Genomic DNA, 23,988 nt, shown 5'->3' with positions numbered 1-23,988 from the left:
ACGATGTACAGATTTAGGATGAATCACAAAAGAGGAAGTGAGGGAGTGGAAATCAAGAAGAAAGACTGATAAAACTCAAGAATGAATGTGTTGAATCTCATTCAGACCCTTTGACACATCCTCATCTGAATCTGTTTAAAGTCTTAGTCGGCCATGAAAATGGTCATTTCTTACTCTTGCAATGGGGAGTTGTCTTCATTGTTTTGTGTGTAGTTTCTCAGGTGTATTTCTGTAACATTTTCATTTTAAAACTCATTTAAAATAAAATATGTGAAGATGCCAAAATTAGCTATAAACAGGGGTGAATAAGGAACCAGGAAACTGACCGTCTGAGGGTTTGTAATGCTTAGAAGTTATGTTCACATCAACACTTCCACTAAAGCAAAACTTTGATCCATTTACTTTAAATCAGTTCAGTAGATTCAGAAACTAATCAGGACAGTTCAGACCCAAACAGCTGATCAGATACGCAGAGGTGGAAGAGTAAGGTAGCCGAAGCTGGCTTGGCAAAATAGTGCCAAACTATGAAACCAACATTTGAGTTAGCATGATTTTATCGCCATTTTTTAACCTTTAACTTGCTAAATTGCACAGTGACAATACCAGAAAGTTTAACTTCCCAAAGCGATTTCTTATGCTCACTGAATCCTACAGAGTCAGTGTCACTTTCTTTATTTCCATTCACAGAGAGCTTTGAACCAACAGGACAGGAAAGCTGGTCTGTTCTGGATCAAATTAACACAATCTGTGGTCAGTTAATGATTTCATTTCAATTTGTCAAGCAGAAGAATCGCTGTGTTTAAAAGGATACAGGGAAAAAAAACATTAACAAAGCTGCTTTAGAGACATCAGTGGGACTCACCTCTCTATATAAACGGCTGTTTGAGTGTTTTCATATAAAACTGTCTCTCATTTGGGATCATGGTGATTCCAACAACAGAGAGGACTCCCCTGCTGGTTAGTGATCAAAAAATGTGTGTTTGAATGTTTTTCAGGCTGCCTCAGGTGCCAAAGCAAAGGCTAAACAAATAATTCTTACTGCTATGTATCAAATAGCAATGATAACATTAATACAGCTAAACCTTTATTGATATAATGATCTGGATGCTGTCATGAATATTTCTCATTAGGATCTGTTTTTATGCACATTAATTACCTGTTGTCCATCATCACAGAGAGCTCCACTTTAGGTGATTTTATGACAGTTCTTCAACACTTCATGTGTCTCAGTGGCCATTCTTTAGATATTCATGTGGCAAATGCTCCAACAGTTTCCTGTGTTGTGATCATTTCTCTGGTTTATAAAGCACCACAACGACCTGTCAGTCATTTAGATGTTTTTGGTGATTAGTGGTCTCAGTGATGTAGGCTGACTGGTCCAACAGTGCATTCGAGTATGTTCGGACACTTTCATTCTTTTATTTTATTTTTATTATGACTTTCATTTGAGTTTTTTTTTTTTTTTTTTTTTTTTTTTTAAGTATTATTGCAACACAAAAAGGCACATGTAACGAATGAGTACACAAGATACACAGACAGACGGTGACAAAGTACAGACAGGCCAGTCGACTGAACAAACTAGTAGACAAATTGTTGTGAGTTATTTTACTGTGTGTATGTGTGTGTGTGTGTGTGTGTGTGTGTGTGTGTGTGTGTGTGTGTGTGTGTGTGTGGGTGGGGGGGGGGGGGGGTGTGTGTGTGTGTGTGTGTGTGTGATTTCCTTTGGAATCAGAGCTCAAAGGTCGTAAAAGTTATTATGGGTGGCCAGGCAGAAAAATGAATGAATACAATTAAACTAAATTTATGCAAAGAAAAAAGAGGATTCAGATACAGAAAAAACGTAGCTACCTTATCTGCTGAAGCTATTGTGATAGACGCGGAGATAAGCCCCCGCATCAGTGTCCGCTGCTGATTGGAGACAGGAGAGTTCAAACAGTCCGCCAACAGTCAGTGAGGAGCCTCCCTCTGCTGCTCTGCTGGAAGCCTCTTTTCTCATTTGCCCGGCAGAAAAACGAGCGGGCTCCTCGGAGATATAAGGGGGGCTGTGGCCGCTCTCAGACATCATTTCTTTGAGTTCCGACTTAAGAAAGAAGACAGAATCATGAGTGGTAGAGGAAAGACCGGCGGAAAGGCCAGAGCTAAGGCAAAGTCTCGCTCCTCACGTGCTGGACTCCAGTTTCCTGTGGGTCGTGTCCACAGACTGCTCCGTAAGGGGAACTACGCCCAGCGTGTTGGAGCCGGAGCCCCCGTCTACCTGGCGGCTGTGCTGGAGTATCTGACCGCTGAGATCCTGGAGCTGGCTGGAAACGCTGCCCGCGACAACAAGAAGACCAGGATCATCCCCCGTCACCTGCAGCTGGCTGTCCGCAACGACGAGGAGCTCAACAAGCTGCTGGGAGGAGTCACCATCGCTCAGGGTGGTGTGCTGCCCAACATCCAGGCTGTTCTGCTGCCCAAGAAGACCGAGAAGGCCGCCAAAAAGTAAATCTGCTCCTCTTCACAGCAGACCCCCAAACGGCTCTTTTAAGAGCCACCCAACATCATCGCTGAAGAGTTTGCCACACATGGTGCACATTAGAAACATGAACTTCATGTATTAAATACTGTTCTTATAATTGATTTGAGGGGCATGTCATTTGCTTTTTTTCAATGCAGTTCTTAGATTAAAGAGCCTTTATTCCCGAACTTTTTTGACTTGTTATTGTAAATAACTGGAACTTAAATTATAAAAAGTTATCAATAATGATTAGCATATTTGTTCTTAAGGCTGAAGCCCTGATGAAATGTAGGGGGACCCCTTTAATCGTTATTGTTTCAAAAACTGTCTGTGTGCTTTGCACTTTTTAATTTTTTACTTCTAAGGAAATTGATATGGAGGAAAATTTCAGTTTTACTTGTGACAACAGAGGATAATAATTGGGAGTTAGGAGTTTGAAAACATTTGGTAACCAAAGTATTAAAAATGTGTTGAAAATTGCTAGAGCACTGATTTTAAAAGTTGTCCCATTGTAGGATTAAATGTCACGTTTTTATGTAGGCCTACTGTTTATAAGCCTATTGGATACATGACATCACTATTTTTGGAGCAGGGTTAAAAGGCAAAGCTTGATGATGGCAAGTTGATCTTAAATTAATATTTGAGACAAAAAAGATACAGATTTTCCCTGAGATGGGTTTTAATCTTGATAATTGTTTGACATTCATTGGGGTCATGCAAGTTAATTTGTCTTCTTTAAGTTATCAAACATTGTTTCCAGAGGTTTCAACTGTTGTTTAATAGCAGCTACAGGATGGTGAGAAAAATCATGTTATGTTTTGGAGTTTTGGGAAATTGACTGTATCTTCCACAGGGAAGCTGAAGTATTTATTGGGAACAGAGGAAATGGAGACAAGAAGTTGGAAATGCTCAAGAGGGTTTTTTTTTTTTTTTTTTTTTTTTAATTGTGTATCAAGGAGTAAAGTTCTTTGGCGCTCATATCAGGCCATTATGTTAATAAGAATGAGGAAAAATAGGTTTTCGGTGTGGTGATGTGATGTCCTCTCATGGGGCCCTGTATTCCTGGAGACCCCCCTGAACAGGACTCAGCGTCCTTCCCCCTAACTGCTGCTCGACCGCGCAGTCGAATTTCAGCCAATCCTGCGTGAGCAACAGCGCGTGGTGATTTACACCAGGACTGAAGAAAATCAGGGATCTGGGCGAGGTCAAACCATTCGTGTCTGTGTTTTTGACTCAGAAGCTATCATGCCTGAAACCGTGAAAGCACCCAAGAAGGGCTCCAAGAAAGCCGTCTCGAAGGCCACCAAGAGCGGCAAGAAGAGGAGGACTAAGAGGAAGGAGAGCTATGCCATCTACGTGTACAAGGTGTTGAAGCAGGTGCATCCTGACACCGGCATCTCCTCCAAGGCTATGGGCATCATGAACTCGTTTGTCAGCGACATCTTCGAGCGCATCGCCGGGGAGGCCTCCCGTCTGGCTCACTACAACAAGCGCTCCACCATCACCTCCAGGGAGATCCAGACCGCCGTCCGCCTGCTGCTGCCCGGAGAGTTGGCCAAGCACGCCGTGTCTGAGGGCACTAAGGCTGTCACCAAGTACACCAGCTCCAAGTAAACTCACGCTGCTAAGCAGCTGGAGAAACCCAAAGGTCCTTTTCAGGACCACCCACCACATACATCAAGAGCTGTATTCCCTCTTGCGAGGAATGGATGAAAATGAATTTATGCTACTGATGCTAAGATATAGCAAATAATGGCGACCACATGTCATGACTCGATTGCGTCATAGGAGCTCCTGCACGTCGATAGGCATGCTGAAGCAGTGTTTTCATTATCACCAATAACGGTGAGTGTTTACCTCGCTTTTTAATTCTTTCTAAGGGGATCAATTCATTGACACAGCATCCCACGCGTGCGACAAGACTAATATTGGGCCATTTCCAGAATTTGCTGTGTCTACTTAATAAACTTGCATCCCCCAAATTCTCCACATTTCCAGTCTCTGCTTGGTGCTGCTGGAGAGGATTTCTCCCGCTGTTTAAAGGACTCCAGGCATAAGAGTGAGCTGCGCGCGCTCTGCTTGCTTGAAATGCCCGCGAGCACCAGAACAATAGCAGATCATGAGGGTCGACGAAATGTTTTTAAATAATCAATATTTCGGACACAGCTCTAGAACATCGTAGGTTGATGAGTGTCGTTCAGCGTCAAGTCTACATGAAACACATGCAGCAGTAATATGAAGAAACATTTCACTAGTGTGATCTGTGAGAGGAAAAGCCCGCGAGCAACAAAAGTAGGTCAAACAGTGTGAAGTCCGTTTGAGTCAGGTCCAGGGATTGAAGGTGACAGTTGAGTAATGTTGCATGTGATCATTATTCAGACTTAAAGAAATAAATGTATCATATTTGAAGAATACGTAATGAAGAGCTGCATTTTGAATGTTAGCGCCCATTAAAAGCTACAAAGGGAGGGACGGGGTTGATATTATAATGTATTATATATTATATTATTATATTTTTACATTTTGATTGTGATTATCAGCGGTTCAACAGTTTCTGGAACAATTGCAATGCCCAGAGTTGATTAAAGGATGCATTATTCTCTTTACTGTTGTGTGTGGCTCTTAAAAGAGCCTTTGTTGAGGACGTGTAGATGACAAGAAGAACAGCTCACTTCTTCTTGGGTGCTGCCTTCTTGGCTTTGGGCTTTGCGGCCTTCTTTGCTGGAGCTTTCTTGGCTTTGGGGGCCTTCTTGGGTGCTGCCTTCTTGGGGCTCTTGGTGGCCTTCTTTGGGCTCTTGGCTGCTTTCTTGGCCGCTGCTTTAGGTTTGGTGGCCTTCTTGGGAGACTTCTTAGCAGCAGCTGCTGGCTTCTTAGCTGCTGCTTTCTTGGGCTTCTTGGCTGCTGCGGGTTTCTTTGCTGCGGGCTTCTTGGCTTTAGCGGGGGCTTTCTTTGCCGGCTTCTTGGTCTTCTGCTCCGCTGCCTTCTTGCTCATTTTGAAGGAACCAGAGGCCCCGGCCCCCTTGACCTGAGTGAGGGTCCCCTTGGCCACCAGGCTCTTGACGGCGGTCTTGACGCGGGCCTTGTTCTTGTCCACATCGTAACCTCCGGCAGCGAGAGCCTTCTTGAGAGCAGCCAGGGACACCCCGCTCCGCTCCTTGGATGCGGCCACAGTTTTGAGGATGAGCTCGCCCACGCTGGGTCCGCTCTTCTTGGGCTTGGAGCTCTTCTTCTTGGCCGCTTTAGCCGGAGCGGCGGCTGGAGCTGCTGGAGCTTCTTCTGCCATCGTTTGGTGGAGATGTGTTCACGACACGAGAGATCTCAGACACTCAGAGAGGAGAGAGTTGGAAAATCCAGGGCGGGAAGCTGGACTTAAACCTACCACGAGAACCGTAGAGACTCAACGCCGTTCACGGCTCCTCTGTCCGGTCTTAAACAGGTCCACTTGTGTTTTCTCGTCGCTGCTAAAAGTCTTCAAACTAAAGGTGGGAGACTTACTGAAGGCTGTCAGTGAAGGGAGCACACAGCGGACTTGTTTCTCTTCATATTTCAGTCATGTTTAGCTCTGAACTTCTCTTGATTTTCTTCACAGAGACTCCAAAAGTCACACATTCATCTTCATGGTAACACTGCTGTGAGCTTTTCCTCCTCGTTTCGCTCCTAAAATGATGTCAAATGTATCAAAGCTGAGTGGAAATGAGTTTTCCTGCTGAGTCACATGTTTATTGATGATCACAGAACTAAATCAGTCATCTGTTTGAGTGTATTTTACAATAAAATCAGCTTTATTAGAGAGCAGCAAACACACTGATGATGACGAGGCCAGGCTTCATACCAGCGCTGTTGGGTGTGGTTGTTGGTTAATCTTTGATCTTGGACCCACAGAGAAAAAAAAAATAAATCTAAATTGGCATTGATGTTATAAAATCAAAATAAATCAGATGCGTTTAGTTACTGATAGGAAAAGTCTGATAAGAGAATGTGTAGTAGGAATTATTCAGAGCTGATCATCGTGACACAAAAAGCTAAATACTGTTTTTTCTTTTTTCTTTAATCATCATCATTTTCCTAAAACGCAGATGTATGAAACCTGGTAGAATACTTATGATTGATTGCTTTAATAGAAATCATAAATTCAGTATTATTAATGTTTACACCGCTACTGATATGGAGAGTAAAAGGCATCTATTTGTACATTTAAAAAAAATCACGTTTGATTTAATGTAATATTATAGACACCGCTGCTGCCGCTCCTTATACAATAACATATTAATTCAAAATTATAGCATTAAACCTATAAAAAAAATGAGTTTAAACTAAACTTAAAAAGGAATGATCTATAGGAAAATAAAACAATGAACTAAAAAAATCAAACTGATTTGATAGATAATGAAATATTATTTAATAAGTAGAAGGTGAGTGGAAATAATGGCAGAGGTAACATAGCTTACACCAGGGGTGCCCAGTAGTCGAAAGCTAAGCTGGTCGATCATGTGTCGCTTGAATAAAGTTGTATGACAGGTATCTATCGCCCCAGCGGTGACGTGATTGACGTGAAGAGCGGCCAGCCTGTCAAACCCAAAATGCAAGGCACGCCGGTTAACTAACTGAATTTGTGAGCGAACATCTCAGCCTATCTTAAATTAATATGTAACATGAGGGGAGCAAAAGATGACGGGAAACGAGGAGCGCGCGCTTCAGAGACTGAAAGTCCGCTCAGACTTTGACGCACGCTCCCAAGACTTTGCTGTACTTTAGGCGACCGCTACATTCAGATCTCATTCACGCTGACGGAAGAGATCTTGTCACCGGAGGCTGACATTTATTCCAAATCACGGGCCCATGCTGGACAGTGGTGTAAAACGTATCTCAGCATGACAAAACGTGGGGCCTCACTGACCCAGCCTAAATCTACTGAAATGTATTGTAATGTGGCTCTTACTGTGTGTGTGTAGCATGCAGTGTGTTTAACAATGGATTGTGTGATGTTGTTTCAGTACCATGGAGAGCACTGGCTAAGTGTATGGGCGCGTGGTTTCACAGTGAAATTAAGGGACAGTCAACAAAAGAGGGAGAGGGAGAAAGAGAGAGAGAGAGAGAGAGAGAGAGAGAGAGAGAGAGAGAGAGAGATCTGCAAACAGCAGTTTAAACATGCATACTGGAACTATGAACTATTGTGTGTCTATTAAGGAACAAGAATTTTGAGGGACAGCTCATATGTCTAAAACTCCTTTTAAAGATTGTGCTCCGACAACTCAATTGACTTTTACATGTTAAGATTCTGCAAGTCACATACAACAGCAAGTTGACACTCGACTTTCTTTCAGCAAAGAACTCACAGAGGACTTTATGGTGATGCCTGGCGCCTCCTTTACCAAGTCCCTTGACACCTTTGCGTTTTTTTTCCGGACTCAAATATGCCTCACAGATTTCTTTTTTCCCCTCCAACACTCACAATGGTTGTGGGTCTATTATCATCATAATCTTATTTGTCTTATTTGATTAACGTTTAGTGTTACATGAGTGTTTCCTGTTTTATTTTGTTGCTTCCTTTGGTGACTGCTGATTTCACCTGGTTGTCTGCACCTGTGGTTAATGACCAGTGGGCAGGATCTGCTAACCAGCTCACTCTCTCCTCCCACCTTACAGCAGTAGCACTTCATCTGTGTGTTCTCAGGTTTTTTGTTTCGTTATCTTCTGTTAAAAACGTCAATAAGAGTAATATTATTATTTAATCCTTCTGTGTGTGCGTTCCATTATTATGTGTGGCGTTTGATCCAGCCATAACTTCAGTTAAAAGAGATTAAAAGAACTAAAGAGCTAAATAAGAAGAAGATCAGAACAGACCATCCAGAACAGTCTCCCATCATTGCCAGGCAGAGATTCACTGAAAGTACCAAACATAACAGATTTACAATTAATATCAATGTTAAAACCCACATTAGTCATTTTTATTTCTTACCTACTTGGTTCTGTAACATTGGAGCAGTAAATGTTCAAGAGTTTCGTCCTCATTACAGTAAATCTTCGGACACTTCTTTGTCTTCACATAACAGCTCCACTGACCTACAGCTATCATCGGGAGTCTGTTAACAAAGATAAGCCAAGCAGTATCTCTCAGGTTCTCTGACAACATTTTGTCCTGGACAATTTCATTAGCAACATCAGGACACACATGTTTGTAAGCAGGTAAGCTGCCATTGAGTTAGTTCATTCAAAACCAACCATCTCCCCCAACCTACACCGTACAAACAGCACCCACCTTACCCATCTTTGAGATGACCTCAAGAAACTTTCAATGGATGACAAAAGGATCGAAGACAAACCAAAATATCAGAAAACACCCCACCTTCATGGTCCGAAACCTCTCCATCCACCAAGACCATCAAACACCTGTCTACTTTAATTTCTCTCCATAATATCTCACCACCTTTCTACATACTGTATATATATCCAAGGAAATAAAAAGAAATTTCCACAGGAAATAAAGAATTAATCCCTCTGCTTATACAAAAGAACATAGCCTCTCAAAATCATCCTGCATCTGCATCCCCTGTTACCATGTCATCAGAAAGCAATGACAAACATGGAGGAGGAGTCGCCATTTTAATAAAAAATCACATCAATTACAGTCAAACAGACTTTGGTCTCTCATCACAAGAACTCAGCAGAAATGAATACGTCACAAAAAAAAAAAAATCAATTCCTTTAGTAATGCAAGCACAGAGAGCAACACTGAAAGCCTTCCACGACAGAAAACAAAGTTTTTGGTCTCCTCCCGACCTGCTCCAGCATGCATATGTGATAGTTCAGGGGAAAGGGTTAGTTGTTGTGAGTGACTGTATACAATGCCTGCTAGTGGAGTGATTAACTGGGACTTAGCTGTAGCAGTGGTTTTGTATGAACTGGACACCGTGTCTAAAACAAGTGCAGAGAGCAGCACTGGAAGATTTCCATGATAGAAAAGATGTCTTTGCTCTGCTCCGGGTCCGTTTCAGTATGGCTTTCCGATCATTATGGTCAGCTTGTCTGGTATATCCAGAGTCTGCTGCTACTTTAGCTGTTAGCTTGGATGTTGCTGTAAGAATGCCACTTTACTCAGAGCTGGACCAAATTTCTTGTTAAAACCAGAGTAGAGAGCCACACTAAAGCTTTTCTTGGCAGAGAAGATGTTTTTGCATATCTCCTGTAGTGGTGTGTCCCCTCCCCACACAAAAAAAGCACAGAATAAGGGGAGGATATTTTCTCCTCTCTGTTCTGCTAATATTGTGATTGACTCGATGTGTCTGTGACAAGTGTCGTTTGATTGGTTTCTAGTGAAGTATGAAATATCTTTGCCAGGACTTATTTTGTTCTCATTCTTGGTATCTGAGTCTTATTTAGGAGAAAAGGGAAAAACTAACAAACCCACCAATCAAATAAAACAGTGATTAATTTATCAATGTTCTACAGCCAAAATGAATCTCAGAAGTTGACTTATTAATATGAAAAGCCTGATGAGAGAAATATGTAGAAGACTTGATTTAGAGCTGATCATCATGGCACAAAGAGCAAAAGAAAGTTACCAGGAGAGGACAAGTCTGTCAGTTTTTAACAATATTAGATGTACAGGTCATTCAGGAAATATTCAGAACCCCTTCACTTTTTTCAATTTTATCATGTTGCAGCCTGATGCTACAGTCATTGGAAAGGATTTTTATTCTTATTAATCTACACTCAGTTTTTATAGTGAAAACAATTTTAGAAATCTTTATAAAATTATTACAAAGAAAAACCTGAAATATCACATTGACAGAAGTAATCAGACCATTTGCAGCAACAACTGAAATTTAGCTCAGGTGTCTCTCATTTGTTTTGCTCAGATGTTTCTCCATTTTGATTGGAGTCCCACCTGTAGTAATTTAAACTGATTAGACATGATTCAGAAAGGCACCCACCTCTCTATCAAAGACCTCACAGCTGCATATCAGAGCTAAAACCAAGCCATGAGGTCAAAGGAACTGCAGAGCTCAGAGTTGTTGTAAATGTGAAGAATGCAAAAAAGATTCTGCTGCACTGAAAGTTCCCAAGAGCACGGTTCCCTCCATATGTTGTTACTCAGTAGTGTATGGTCAGGGCTAGGGGGGGGGGGGGGGGGGCCAGAAACCACTTTCATCTGCCAAAGTGGGGCCTGGCAGTTTGGGAACCACTGGGTCAGAAGGAGGGATTGCCAGATGAGGCTTTCTGAAGCACTGAAACTCACCATCACACTGGTTCCCGATGGGCAAAGCATCATGTGAAGCTTCATTTGCTCTACTAAGCCATCTAGTGGCCAAAAAGTATGATACATGGGCAGTATTGGTTTGACGTGTATATTTTTCCATTTGAATAAATGCCCTTCAAGAAAAAGCAATAGTCATACAGGAAAATGGAAATAATAAAACTGAGATGACTACAGTGAATGTGCTTGTGTTGTGTGGTGAAACTTTTAGCCATTTTTATTAACTTTTCACCAGGCGATTTCTTCCATTTAAGAGAATTTGACCAGCTTTAGAGAAAACTCTCTCACAGGGCACAGAGAATACATAGGAATGTTACTGCAAGTTTGTACAAGGCAGGTTAGACATGAATCTGTGCATCAGTGGATCTTCTTGTCTTCCAGTGTTGGGTTTGGCCATATTACGCTGCACTTCATCATTAGCATCAGCACTGACAGTTTGTCTTTTTGCCTGATTTACAGTCTCATCCAGTTAATGCCACAGTGTGTCGCCTAAAACAGAAACAAAAGCTGTAAGTCACTACAGTAAGTGGTAAATACAAATGCAATAAATGTCAAACTTTTCTACTTCTTATGACCTTGGGTAGCAGACTGAGTAGCCTAACCTCTGATGTGGATGGTTGTGGTGGTGATGATAATGATGAGGAGGGGGGTATGCTGTTTTGCTTTTTGTTTATTTTTAAATACTTTGTTGAATATTTCACAAAATTATGTAAATACACAATATATACAAAAATAACACAATAATGTATACAGGGTAAAGTGCTGGGGTGTACATTAAATATTCAGAATGGTCCATGTAGTGTTTGGGTCCTTGTTTAATGACTGTTTCACTGTCAACGAATATTTGATGGAGAGTCATTGCACATCTTGTTTTCCAGAGTTTTACTGTTGTGATGGTGATGATTAACTGAAAGAGCTCACGCTGTTTCTCGCATGTGTTGCCTTCGATGAGTCCATACATTACTGTGTTAAAGTCAATGTTACATGGGAGTCCATAGCTGCTGATCTTGCTCCACACTTCTTTTGACTGATGGCAATCGATCTGAAGGTTTTGTTGCGTCTCATCTTCATCACAGTTCACAGTTGGAATAGTTTTAGTGGTGACATAACAACTCCAAAAAACATTAGCTCTGACAGGGAGTCTGTTAACAGAAATGAGCCAACAGACATCTCTCAGCTTCTCTGAGATCTTTTTGTTATTTAAGGTTTTAATAACTGTATTATTTTTTAAATTTGGTAACTTTTTATAATTGATAACCCAACCATACATAAAACCACTGATTTTCTTACAGATACATTTGTTTGATTCACTAATCCAGTAAATTTTTTAATCGATCATGTTGACAATGAAAATCTGCATACAATAATTTATAGTATGGGCCTTTTCTGGCTCTGCCCTGTTTGTTTTTTTTACCCCAGTTTGAAGCGATGCCCACCCACAGAGCTCCTCTCTGTGGCTGCAGGCATGTTTTTAATAAAAGCAACTTTCAAAAGAATACTCAGGTCCAGAGCACTGAGACCTCCCTCCTCCCTGCTTTTAAACAGCAGCTCATGCTTAGTGACCTCTCTGGTGGTGCCCCAGACCAGGTTCACACACTGTTTATTTAGTTGTTTTAATATACTGACAGATGGAGGGAAAATAGTGGACAGAAAAAGTAGTTTGGAGAGAATACAAGTTTTCATTATGGAGACTCTGGTTTTGTAAGTCATCTCTTTATTTTGCCACTTTTTTCACTTCTTCTTTAACATCATTTAATTTTTCATTCAAACTTAGTTCTCTAAAATGGGATGAACAAAATGTTATGCCAAGACTTTTAATTGATTGTTTTACCTGAATGTTTAAATTTCTTTTGTCCTCAGGTCTGATATAAACTCCCTCTGTCTTTTCTATATTTAATTTAGCACCAGATACTAGTTCAAAAACTTGAGTGATTTTTTGACACATTCAGTTCTAGTTGATTTTCAATAATGACGATGATGTTGTCAGCATACACCATCACTTTAAGATCACACTTATTATTTATATATGTACCTGAGATTAAATGATTTGAGTTTATAGATTTATTTAAAGGGCTTTTTGCTAAAACAAACAGGGTAATGCTCAAAGGACATCCTTGTTTAATTTCTCATTCAACATTTTTTTTTCAAGATATGTTTATTGACCAAATTTCACATATAATATAGACATCAAAGATTCAAGAGATTATATGTAAGAAGTCTGAGTTCTTTTGCTTTTGCAAGAACATCCACAACACCTGAGATCACCCTCCCCTCACCCATGTGGCCTGCCAAGAAAACAAACCAACATACAAAAAAGTAATAGCAAAGTAAATATATATGAGTAGAACAATAGTAATGAAACAAGAACAAAACGATATATATATATAAAACACCTGTCAAAAACGAGAAAACATAAATATTTTACAAATCTTTCAAAAACTTTTTTTAAAACTAAAAACGTTTTACCATTTTGAACAGGAATGAGGAATTTAAAACTGAATTCACCTTTTTATACCCAAATTTGAGCCGGCTCACTGGGCTTCTCTGAGAAGTCAGAAATTAATCAAGCATAACATTCAACCACTAAAAGGAATTTTTCTGTTCAGGAATGCAAGAAAATAACTATAATTATTAGATTGCCACACAGGACACAACAACTACGGTGTTCATGTAACTGGGATTTTATTTCTGACAACTCAAAGTCAATCTTTTCAAAGTGCATGACGGTCGGGGGGGTCAGGGTCAGGGTACCAAAGTATAATTTATTTTTGAAAGCCCATTTGACCATACAGAAATCAAGAAAAAGGCCAACTTCACACGTTTTTCGATTCTGGACATCATAAGAAAAACGAACAATGGCCGCCATTTTTCCTTTTTGTTTTGTTTTGTTTTTTTTAATTAAAACGGTAAAACGAGGAAACCATTGAAAAGGTCAGGGTACCAAGTATAGCCTATTCTTGACTGGCTGGATTGATGAAGGCTCACACATCTGAAACTGATAAATGTCTGAAACTCATGCAAATATCAAAATAACGAAAAATTTCCCTGATATATTGAGAAGTCTGCTTTTAATTGTGACAATCAGCTCTTAATCTCTACATTATCTCTGACCAGGCTTTGCAAAATAACTTTTTTAACTTATGTGACTTATTTTGATGTAAAATAAAAACAGTGATGATAGATTTATAAATTTACTTTCTCTGTGGATGTATTAGTTGTTCAAAAGTCAAAGATTAACCCACAACCACAACCAACAGCGCTGGTATGAAGCCTGGCCTCGTCATCATCAGTGTGTTTGCTGCTCTCTAATAAAGCTGATTTTATTGTAAAATACACTCAAACAGATGACTGATTTAGTTCTGTGTTCATCAATAAACATGTGACTCAGCAGGAAAACTCATTTCCACTCAGCTTTGATACATTTGACATCATTTTAGGAGCGAAACGAGGAGGAAAAGCTCACAGCAGTGTTACCATGAAGATGAATGTGTGACTTTTGGAGTCTCTGTGAAGAAAATCAAGAGAAGTTCAGAGCTAAACATGACTGAAATATGAAGAGAAACAAGTCCGCTGTGTGCTCCCTTCACTGACAGCCTTCAGTAAGTCTCCCACCTTTAGTTTGAAGACTTTTAGCAGCGACGAGAAAACACAAGTGGGCCTGTTTAAGACCGGACAGAGGAGCCGTGAACGGCGTTGAGTCTCTACGGTTCTCGTGGTAGGTTTAAGTCCAGCTTCCCGCCCTGGATTTTCCAACTCTCTCCTCTCTGAGTGTCTGAGATCTCTCGTGTCGTGAACACATCTCCACCAAACGATGGCAGAAGAAGCTCCAGCAGCTCCAGCCGCCGCTCCGGCTAAAGCGGCCAAGAAGAAGAGCTCCAAGCCCAAGAAGAGCGGACCCAGCGTGGGCGAGCTCATCCTCAAAACTGTGGCCGCATCCAAGGAGCGGGCAGGGTGTCCCTGGCTGCTCTCAAGAAGGCTCTCGCTGCCGGAGGCTACGATGTGGACAAGAACAAGGCCCGCGTCAAGACCGCCGTCAAGAGCCTGGTGGCCAAGGGGACCCTCACTCAGGTCAAGGGGGCCGGGGCCTCTGGTTCCTTCAAAATGAGCAAGAAGGCAGCGGAGCAGAAGACCAAGAAGCCGGCAAAGAAAGCCCCCGCTAAAGCCAAGAAGCCCGCAGCAAAGAAACCCGCAGCAGCCAAGAAGCCCAAGAAAGCAGCAGCTAAGAAGCCAGCAGCTGCTGCTAAGAAGTCTCCCAAGAAGGCCACCAAACCTAAAGCAGCGGCCAAGAAAGCAGCCAAGAGCCCCAAGAAGGCCACCAAGAGCCCCAAGAAGGCAGCACCCAAGAAGGCCCCCAAAGCCAAGAAAGCTCCAGCAAAGAAGGCCGCAAAGCCCAAAGCCAAGAAGGCAGCACCCAAGAAGAAGTGAGCTGTTCTTCTTGTCATCTACACGTCCTCAACAAAGGCTCTTTTAAGAGCCACACACAACAGTAAAGAGAATAATGCATCCTTTAATCAACTCTGGGCATTGCAATTGTTCCGGAAACTGTTGACTCGCTGACAATTACAATCAAAAGGCAATAATATAATAATAATAATAATAATAATAATAATAATAATAATATTACTTACATTACATATTATTACAGTATAATATCAACCCCGTCCCTCCCTTTGTAGCTTTTAATGGGCGCTAACATTCAAAATGCAGCTCTTCATTACGTATTCAAATATGATACAAGTCTTGATAATTATCCCATGCAACATTATTCAAATGTCACCTTCAATCCCTGGACCTGAGTCAAACGGACTTAACACTGTTTGACCCACTTTTGTTGTTGGCGGGCTTTTCCTCACACTGAGCGCTGATGAGACGCACAGCAGAGGGACGGGAGGTCAGATCACACTAGTGAAATGTTTCTTCACATTACTGCTGCATGTGTTTCATGTAGACTTGGCGCTGAACGACACTCATCAACCTACGATGTTCTAGAGCTGTGTCCAAAATATTGATTATCTAAAAACATTTCGTCGACCCTCATGATCTGCTATTGTTCTGGTGCTCGCGGGCATTTCAAGTAAGCAGAGCGCACGCAGCTCAAACTTGTGCCTGTAGCCCTTTAAACAGCGGGAGAAATCCTCTCCAGCAGCACCTGGAAAGTGTGGTGACATATGGAGAATATGGCCCAATGTTTTGTCGCACCCGTGGGATGCAGTTTCAGTGAACTGACCCCCTTAGAGAGAATTCAAAAGCGAGGGATTAGTGTCAAAGGAAACACTGCTTCAGCATGACTTGTAGAAGCTTTTTGGCGCAATCGAGTCATGAAATGTCGCCATTATGTGCTACATCCTAGTATCACTAACATAAATTCAATTTCATTCATGACACGAGGGAGAGAAAGCAGCTCTTGACCTATGTGGTGGGTGGTCCTGAAAAGGACCTTTGGGTTTCTCCAGTTGCTTAGCAGCGTGAGTTTACTTGGAGCTGGTGTACTTGGTGACAGCCTTGGTGCCCTCAGACACGGCGTGCTTGGCCAGCTCTCCGGGCAGCAGCAGGCGGACGGCGGTCTGGATCTCCCTGGAGGTGATGGTGGAGCGCTTGTTGTAGTGAGCCAGACGGGAGGCCTCCCCGGCGATGCGCTCGAAGATGTCGCTGACAAACGAGTTCATGATGCCCATAGCCTTGGAGGAGATGCCGGTGTCAGGATGCACCTGCTTCAACACCTTGTACACGTAAATGGCGTAGCTCTCCTTCCTCTTAGTCCTCCTCTTCTTGCCGCTCTTGGTGGCCTTCGAGACGGCTTTCTTGGAGCCCTTCTTGGGTGCTTTTACGGTATCAGGCATGATAGTTTCTCAGTGAGTAACACAGAGCGGAATAGTTCGACCCTGCCACGATCCCTGAATTTCTTCAGTCCTGGTGTAAATCACCACGCGCTGATGCTCACGCAGGATTGGCTGAAATTCGACCGCGTGGTCGAGCCGCAGAGGGAGGATGGAGGCTGAGTCCTATTCAGGGGGGTCTCCAGGAATTCAGGGTCCCAAGGAAAAAAACACAAAACATCGTATCACCACATTAAAACCTAACCTTTCCCTGTTGTTATTACATTATGTCTCGATACGAGCTTTAAAAACTTGAACCATTTGATACATTCTTAGAAAGGTCGAGGTTTTTGTCCTCATGTTCTCAGTTTCCACTGTTCTCCACAAACATCTGAGCTTCCTGTTGAAGATAATGATGGGATGTAACCAAAGTCAAAGAGTTATCACGATTAACAACCTGCACAGGAAAATCTGTTTCTTTTGTTTCCAATATTAATTGATATTAATTTTAAGCTTTGCCTTTCAGCCCTGCTCCAACAATAATGATAACACAAACATGTAGGCTAATAAACTGTACCAAAATCTAACATTTGATCCTGCAGTGGGACGACTTTTAAACATCGTTCTTTAGCAGATTTCTAGCTAATCCTTTTAGTAGCTGACTGTTCACCTTTGCCAAACGTTCTCAAACTCTCTAACTCCATCACAATTATTATCCTCTGTTAGTGCCACAAGTAAAAGCTTCCACTGACAGTTCTTAGTCACCCTCACGCGCATTGGCGCCCAGCAAGACGTTGCAGAGAAAAGTTTTCTTTTTCCTCGTCCACTCAGCGCTGAACATATGGCCCTGTGTGGGACTGCTTAAACCCTACCTGCCCATTCCTCCTGGATCTCTGACCATGAACACCTGCTCTGGCAGTGGGTCAAAGGTCAAAGGTAGTCTTGAGCCTGGAGGGACAGTTCAGGGCCTGTGCCCTTTTCTGTCCATGGTAGGGTTGAGATTCTGGTTGAAGAAGAGGAAGGCAGAGGACTCGAGAGGATGAGACACATGTGGGTACCAAGGGGGAAAAAAAAAAAAAAAAGGCAGTGGGTTTCACCCCCTCCCACCTTTTATTCACGCAAAAGGCCCAGATATGCCTGACAGATTTCATTTTCTTTCCTCACTCCAACACTCACAGTGGTTGTGGGCCCATAATCATCATAGCCTTATTTGATCAATGTTTAATTAAAACAGATTGTCTTTACTAGAGAGGGATGAAAAAGATTTTTAAAGGCTTTATAAGGAGAATGGGAACTTTCCAATTCCATTTAACAACCCACCATGTGGTCAATAAACCAAGAAAATATGTAGACCAGGGGTGTCAAACTCAATCACAGCAGGGGCCGGATTCTGGATTCAGGACTAACCTGAGGGCCTATAGGGTCACCTTTTTAACCATTAACTGTCAACCTTGTTTCACTAGTAATAATATATGAAAACAACAACAACAACAACAACAACAACAACAAAACCCTTTGCACTGATGATAAATGATTTTGACATTTAAAAAGTTAAAAAAGATAAGTTAAAAGACTCCCAATCTGAGAAAAGTAAATTTATTAGTTCAAAAATCTCAAAACATTAAATTGAAATGGAAAATATAATATATTAGAAAGAAGTCAAAATCACTTAATTAAAAGTCAAAAAGTCTCAGTCTGGGATTATGAAGTCAAAGTTTGGAGTTGAAAATATGAGACAAAATACAAAATAATTGGTAAATAAGGTCAAAATATGGATTAAACATTAGATTTATGAATCTTAAAGATCAAAATATCATAAAAGAAGTCAAAATTATGAGTTGAAATGCTCAAAGTACAAAATAAAAAGTCAAAATCCTAAGTTTGAGGCCTAATTGTGAGATGCTAAATTAAAAATGTGAAATTAAAACACAATTTCACACCACACAAATTCGTGACTTCTTATCTAAATATTTTTACTCCTTTCTTTTTCAGATTTCTTGACTCAACAAGGATATATTTCATCAAGGATACGTTGACATTTTTATACTTGAGGAAATCTGCAGACCTCAGACTGATGGGCCAGTCAGAACAGAAATATGAGATCATCTTGCGGCCGGATTTAACTGTTCCAAGGGCTGGATTTGGCCCCGGGGCCTTGAGTTTGACGCTTGTGATCTATCAAATATTTAAAACGTTCCGGGGCAGTGAGCTGTGGTTGTTTTTATATCTGCGGTTTTCCTCTTCCTGAAATGACAGAGGTTTTTAAAAACAAAATCACTGTCTGTCATATTGTGATGCATTCACTGAAGCTCTGCCCTCGACTCCTAGGTTTGTTGATAATAGTAACGTCTGAATAATATTTACAGGCTTTATGTCCATGATTTTTGAAGCCATATTGTGATTTTATTATTCACATCAAGTGAATACTCAGACGATGTCATTAGCAACAATTGTACACAGGTATTAGCAGAGGTGCTCTTCAGTGATGATGTTGGGTGGCTCTTAAAAGAGCCGTTTGGGGGTCTGCTGTGGAGAGGGGCAGATTTACTTCTTGGCGGCCTTCTCGGTCTTCTTGGGCAGCAGAACAGCCTGGATGTTGGGCAGCACACCACCCTGAGCGATGGTGACTCCTCCCAGCAGCTTGTTGAGCTCCTCGTCGTTGCGGACAGCCAGCTGCAGGTGACGGGGGATGATCCTGGTCTTCTTGTTGTCGCGGGCAGCGTTTCCAGCCAGCTCCAGGATCTCAGCGGTCAGATACTCCAGCACAGCCGCCAGGTAGACGGGGGCTCCGGCTCCGACGCGCTCGGCGTAATTGCCTTTGCGGAGCAGTCTGTGGACACGACCCACGGGGAACTGGAGTCCAGCACGGGAGGAGCGAGTCTTAGCCTTGGCTCTGGCCTTTCCACCGGTCTTTCCTCTACCACTCATGGTTAGTTTATCTTTCTAGAGTCAGGACTCAGAGAAATGATGTCTGAGAGCGGCCACAGCCCCCTTTATATCTCCGAGGATCCCGCTCGTTTTTCTGCCGGGCAAATGAGAAAAGAGGCTTCCAGCAGAGCAGCAGAGGGAGGCTCCTCACTGACTGTTGGCGGACTGTTTGAACTCTCCTGTCTCCAATCAGCAGCGGACACTGATGCGGGGGCTTATCTCCCCCCGCGAGGCTGAGCTGCAGGAGCAGCCCGACACCAATCAGAGAGCGGAGGTCTGAAGCAGCGTCACCGTTTCACTGCCTCTCCTCTGCTTTAAGAGCAGCTCTTCTCCGCTCTTTTAAGCATATTTCTTCTAGTCCGAGAGAAAGCAAGAGACGATGGCAAGAACCAAGCAGACCGCTCGTAAATCCACCGGAGGCAAAGCCCCCAGAAAGCAGCTGGCCACCAAGGCTGCCCGCAAGAGTGCCCCTGCCACCGGCGGCGTCAAGAAGCCTCACCGTTACAGGCCCGGTACCGTGGCCCTGAGAGAGATCCGTCGCTACCAGAAATCCACCGAGCTGCTCATCCGCAAGCTGCCCTTCCAGCGCCTGGTCCGTGAGATCGCTCAGGACTTCAAGACCGACCTGCGCTTCCAGAGCTCGGCCGTCATGGCTCTGCAGGAGGCCTCAGAGGCTTACCTGGTGGGTCTTTTCGAGGACACCAACCTGTGCGCCATCCACGCCAAGAGAGTCACCATCATGCCCAAAGACATCCAGCTGGCCCGCCGCATCCGTGGAGAGAGAGCTTAAAGCTTCTGATCAATACTTTCAACCCTAACGGCTCTTTTAAGGGCCACCTCACTACAAACTAAAGGGCTGTCCTTTGTATTTGCTCATGTCCATGTCTCCTTCTTAGCCAACAAGTGAAGAAAGGTGTATGTAAAGGAATAAATCAATTTGGACACTTTTTCTTAGATGAGTTAATGTGCCTCCAGATGACAGAATGTCTGACGTAAAAACATTTTTTGTCTCTTTAGTCTGCAGTGTAACATGCCAAAAAATACAATGAGAAGCTCACGTCTACACGCATAGATTTCGGTGCTGCCATAACACATGACTAAATTTTTTACTGGGTTCTAGCTCAGGCCCGTAGTCTAATAGAATTATAAGGGTGTGCGGATTATACATCACAAACCTGTAACATGACAGATTAGTGAAATCTTTTTTTGGAAACGTATTCTTATTAGGGAACATTGTGAATCAATATGTACCCAATTTTCCGTCTTTTCCCCTGAATGTCTTGGTGGGCTTGATGAGACCTGCTGGCAGGCTCAATGTGGAACAGATACACTACACTACTACAGAGATGTGTGTCATACTTCACTGATAGAAACAGTCATCTTAAGAGTCAAGACTCATGACACAGGTGTCAAACTCGAGGCCCGGGGGCCAAATCCGGCCTGTGGAACAGTTAAATCCAGCTGCAAGATGATCACCACCACCCAAAGTAATTTCCTCGGCTTTTAATTGTATACAGCCACACATTTTAGCAGCCAGATTGAAGAGCATTCACCACTTAAACTCAGGTCTGATTTGTTGGCTGACTGATTTTCTAACTTGTAGATCTCAGCGCGTGAGGGTGAATGGCATCTTGTCAGATTCCCTTTTGTCCTCTACTGGATCTGAATTTGCTGAGTGGTGTAAGTCCTCCTCCCTTCAAATCAATGTGTCTAAAACAAAGGAAATGACAACTGATTTTAGGAAAAGTTCAAATGTTATCTCTCCTGTTTTTATGAACAACCAGGCTGTTGAGGAATCCCAGGTGGATGCTGTGTGTAAAAAGGCACATCAACGGTTGTACTTCTTGAGGAAGCTAAGGAACTTTAATGTTGATTGCACTTTTATGAAAATGTTTTACTCTTGCTTTATTGAATCTGTTTTAACTTTCTCTTTTATCATTTGGTACGGGTCCCTCAGTATCAGAACTCTTAACAGATTGCAGGGCATTTCAAAAATCTGCAGTGGAATTACAAGTTCAACCCTTACTGCCCTAACTCAGTTGTTCAGAGTTAGGGCTCTAAAAAAGGCCCAGTCCATCCTGGCTGATCACAGCCACCCTTTATTTTCAGAGTTTAAGCTGCTACCATCTGGTTGCAGATTCAGCCTGCCAGCATGCAGGACAAAAAGGCTAAAAAGCTCTTTTGTCCCCGCCGCCATCGGCTTTCTAAATAGTTAGCCAAAGCCTGTGTTATTTCTTGTTTTTTTTTTTATTGTGTTTTATCATTGTATTGCACACAGTCTCGTGCTTCTATTTACTGTGTTGTCAATGCTGTTTTTTTTTTTCTTCTTTTTTTTAAAATGATTGATCTGAATGTATGTCTTGACTGCTGGCTGCGAAACAAATTGCCCTTCACAGGGATAATAAAGTGAACCTTGAACCTTGAACCCTTGAACCTTGAAAGTAAGGTTTATACCCCAGCTGCCCTAAATTAACAGCACTGGTAAATACCAAAATCATTTTTGTATGTTTTTGCAATGGTTAATACACCAATATGTAGAAGCTCTTTAACCAAAATGATACTTTTAATGCTAAAATATAATCATTATTGTTATCCATGAATTTTCAAATTTACTGATTTACAAAAAAAAAAAAAAAAAAAACTGAAAAAATAGTAAAGCACATTATTAATTCTTGATTAATATGTCAAATTATAGTTATTTACTTGCATTCCTGAACAAAAAAATTCCTTTTAGTGGTTGAATGTTATGCTTGATTAATTTCTGACTTCTCAGAGGAGCCCAGTGAGCTGGCTCAAATTTGGGTATAAAAAGGTGAATTCAGTTTGAAATTCCTCATTCCTGTTCAAAATGGTAAAACATGGAGAGCTCACTGAAAATGAAAAAGTCCGCATTAAAGCACTTCATGATGCTGGATGGTCTCTGAGACAAATATGACAGGTGGTCTAATAAATTTGCACAATATATTTATAATTATTATTTCATTTTTTTAAATAATGCATGGCCACAAGATAATGATCTGTCACTTTCAGAGTGATGCTGTTTATTATTCAGAAATAAAGGTAATTATAGTCTGCTTTTGTATGTAAGAGTAGCTTTGTTATTATTGTCATCGTGAGTGTAATGTCAATAATAATGCTATGACGGGCTGGAGGGTTACGTCTGCCTGAAGCTGGCTATGTCAGTGGCGACCCACTGTATATGTAAACTTGATTTGTCCCTTACGAGCATCCTTAGATCGAAACCTGCATTCACTCATGCGCACAGGGGTGTTTCACATTGCACTACGTGAAGCCGGTCATGTCAGTGTTGGTAATGCTAAATGAAAGAGGGTAGGATCTCTTAACACTTTCAGAGGCGGGATACTCTCCGAGCTAGGCTATTAATACGCCAGGTACAGTATAGTTCACACGTCTGGTGTGTTAAGATATGTTAGTAGAAGTAAGCCAAGTTACATTGTACTTTGTGAAATGCTGTGGGCTTTTCTGCACTAGAAGCCATGTTTACTTTATTGCTGGCATCCAAAGTTGTGTAAATTGTGATCTGCCATTTTGGAGGAAACCACAGAACAGACAACTAGCCTTAAAATGTTTGAAATTTTCAATATGGAAAATGCTGACATATATATTTGTTAGTTAATGTTTAACTACATTACTGTTTAAAGTACAGTTCTGACCTGCTTAATGACAAGTACTGTATGTTCATATTGGTATTACAATTTGTCAGGGTTCACCTTTTACTGGTTTCTTCTGCTAAGAAGCTCTGGAAGCAAAATTATGGTAAATGTAATAGTGCATCTGTATCTGTTGTAAATAGTTACCTTCCTCCCACTACCCTGCTGTTTATGAGGGGTTAAAATGACAGCTGTATATCGTGGTTTATGAGGGGTTAAAATGACAGCTGTATATCGTGGTTTATGAGGGGTTAAAATGACAGCTGTATATCGTGGTTTATGAGGGGTTAAAATGACAGCTGTATATAGTGGTTTATGAGGGGTTAAATGACAGCTGTATATAGTGGTTTATGAGGGGTTAAAATGACAGCTGTATATAGTGGTTTATGAGGGGTTAAATGACAGCTGTATATAGTGGTTTATGAGGGGTTAAATGACAGCTGTATATAGTGGTTTATGAGGGGTTAAAATGACAGCTGTATATAGTGGTTTATGAGGGGTTAAATGACAGCTGTATATAGTGGTTTATGAGGGGTTAAAATGACAGCTGTATATAGTGGTTTATGAGGGGTTAAATGACAGCTGTATATAGTGGTTTATGAGGGGTTAAAATGACAGCTGTATATAGTGGTTTATGAGGAGGCCACTGATAAACACTGAGCCTCACAAATAACGTAATCTAACAAATTGTGTCGGCCAAGTATGGAGCTGTCCATAGTACTGAAACACAGAGCAGAGGAGGGAGAGATTTGTAATGCTTGATTTATACATCAGTTGTTTTAGGGCCTCCTCCAACAGGGGGATACAGTCAGTCCCATT

At 41.8% G+C, this 23,988-nt stretch overlaps 6 protein-coding genes and 1 pseudogene across 6 annotated transcripts; 4 read left to right on the top strand and 3 right to left on the bottom strand.

Moving 5' to 3' along the window:
• Positions 1-1,947: 1,947 nt before the first annotated feature.
• On the top strand, positions 1,948-2,619 carry LOC121508292 (histone H2A-like). Its single transcript, XM_041785036.1, has one exon. The coding sequence runs from the start codon at positions 2,102-2,104 to the stop codon at positions 2,483-2,485; it is 384 nt and encodes a 127-aa protein (XP_041640970.1). The 5' UTR covers positions 1,948-2,101; the 3' UTR covers positions 2,486-2,619.
• A 1,108-nt stretch (positions 2,620-3,727) lies between these two features.
• Positions 3,728-4,166, top strand: LOC121508300 (histone H2B 1/2-like). Its single transcript, XM_041785044.1, has one exon. The coding sequence runs from the start codon at positions 3,743-3,745 to the stop codon at positions 4,109-4,111; it is 369 nt and encodes a 122-aa protein (XP_041640978.1). The 5' UTR covers positions 3,728-3,742; the 3' UTR covers positions 4,112-4,166.
• A 912-nt stretch (positions 4,167-5,078) lies between these two features.
• Positions 5,079-5,780, bottom strand: LOC121508286 (histone H1-like). Its single transcript, XM_041785031.1, has one exon. The coding sequence runs from the start codon at positions 5,778-5,780 to the stop codon at positions 5,166-5,168; it is 615 nt and encodes a 204-aa protein (XP_041640965.1). The 3' UTR covers positions 5,079-5,165.
• An 8,785-nt stretch (positions 5,781-14,565) lies between these two features.
• On the top strand, positions 14,566-15,230 carry LOC121508287 (annotated as a pseudogene).
• A 972-nt stretch (positions 15,231-16,202) lies between these two features.
• LOC121508297 (histone H2B type 1-O-like) lies at positions 16,203-16,601 on the bottom strand. Its single transcript, XM_041785041.1, has one exon. The coding sequence runs from the start codon at positions 16,592-16,594 to the stop codon at positions 16,226-16,228; it is 369 nt and encodes a 122-aa protein (XP_041640975.1). The 5' UTR covers positions 16,595-16,601; the 3' UTR covers positions 16,203-16,225.
• A 2,350-nt stretch (positions 16,602-18,951) lies between these two features.
• Positions 18,952-19,520, bottom strand: LOC121508294 (histone H2A). Its single transcript, XM_041785037.1, has one exon. The coding sequence runs from the start codon at positions 19,496-19,498 to the stop codon at positions 19,115-19,117; it is 384 nt and encodes a 127-aa protein (XP_041640971.1). The 5' UTR covers positions 19,499-19,520; the 3' UTR covers positions 18,952-19,114.
• Positions 19,521-19,874: 354 nt separating this feature from the next.
• On the top strand, positions 19,875-20,288 carry LOC121508291 (histone H3). Its single transcript, XM_041785035.1, has one exon. It carries the CDS (start codon positions 19,878-19,880, stop codon positions 20,286-20,288), a length of 411 nt encoding a protein of 136 aa, XP_041640969.1. The 5' UTR covers positions 19,875-19,877.
• The last annotated feature ends 3,700 nt before the right edge of the window (positions 20,289-23,988 follow it).

Source organism: Cheilinus undulatus, linkage group 4 (genome assembly GCF_018320785.1).
Source record: "Cheilinus undulatus linkage group 4, ASM1832078v1, whole genome shotgun sequence".
Lineage (NCBI taxonomy): Eukaryota > Metazoa > Chordata > Actinopteri > Labriformes > Labridae > Cheilinus > Cheilinus undulatus.
This window is presented reverse-complemented; position numbering and strand designations above follow the sequence as displayed.

Bases quoted from the DNA above. Each gene is read 5' to 3' on its own strand.
- LOC121508292 (XM_041785036.1), top strand. From the start codon at position 2,102: ATGAGTGGTAGAGGAAAGACCGGCGGAAAGGCCAGAGCTAAGGCAAAG.
- LOC121508300 (XM_041785044.1), top strand. From the start codon at position 3,743: ATGCCTGAAACCGTGAAAGCACCCAAGAAGGGCTCCAAGAAAGCCGTC.
- LOC121508286 (XM_041785031.1), bottom strand. From the start codon at position 5,780: ATGGCAGAAGAAGCTCCAGCAGCTCCAGCCGCCGCTCCGGCTAAAGCG.
- LOC121508297 (XM_041785041.1), bottom strand. From the start codon at position 16,594: ATGCCTGATACCGTAAAAGCACCCAAGAAGGGCTCCAAGAAAGCCGTC.
- LOC121508294 (XM_041785037.1), bottom strand. From the start codon at position 19,498: ATGAGTGGTAGAGGAAAGACCGGTGGAAAGGCCAGAGCCAAGGCTAAG.
- LOC121508291 (XM_041785035.1), top strand. From the start codon at position 19,878: ATGGCAAGAACCAAGCAGACCGCTCGTAAATCCACCGGAGGCAAAGCC.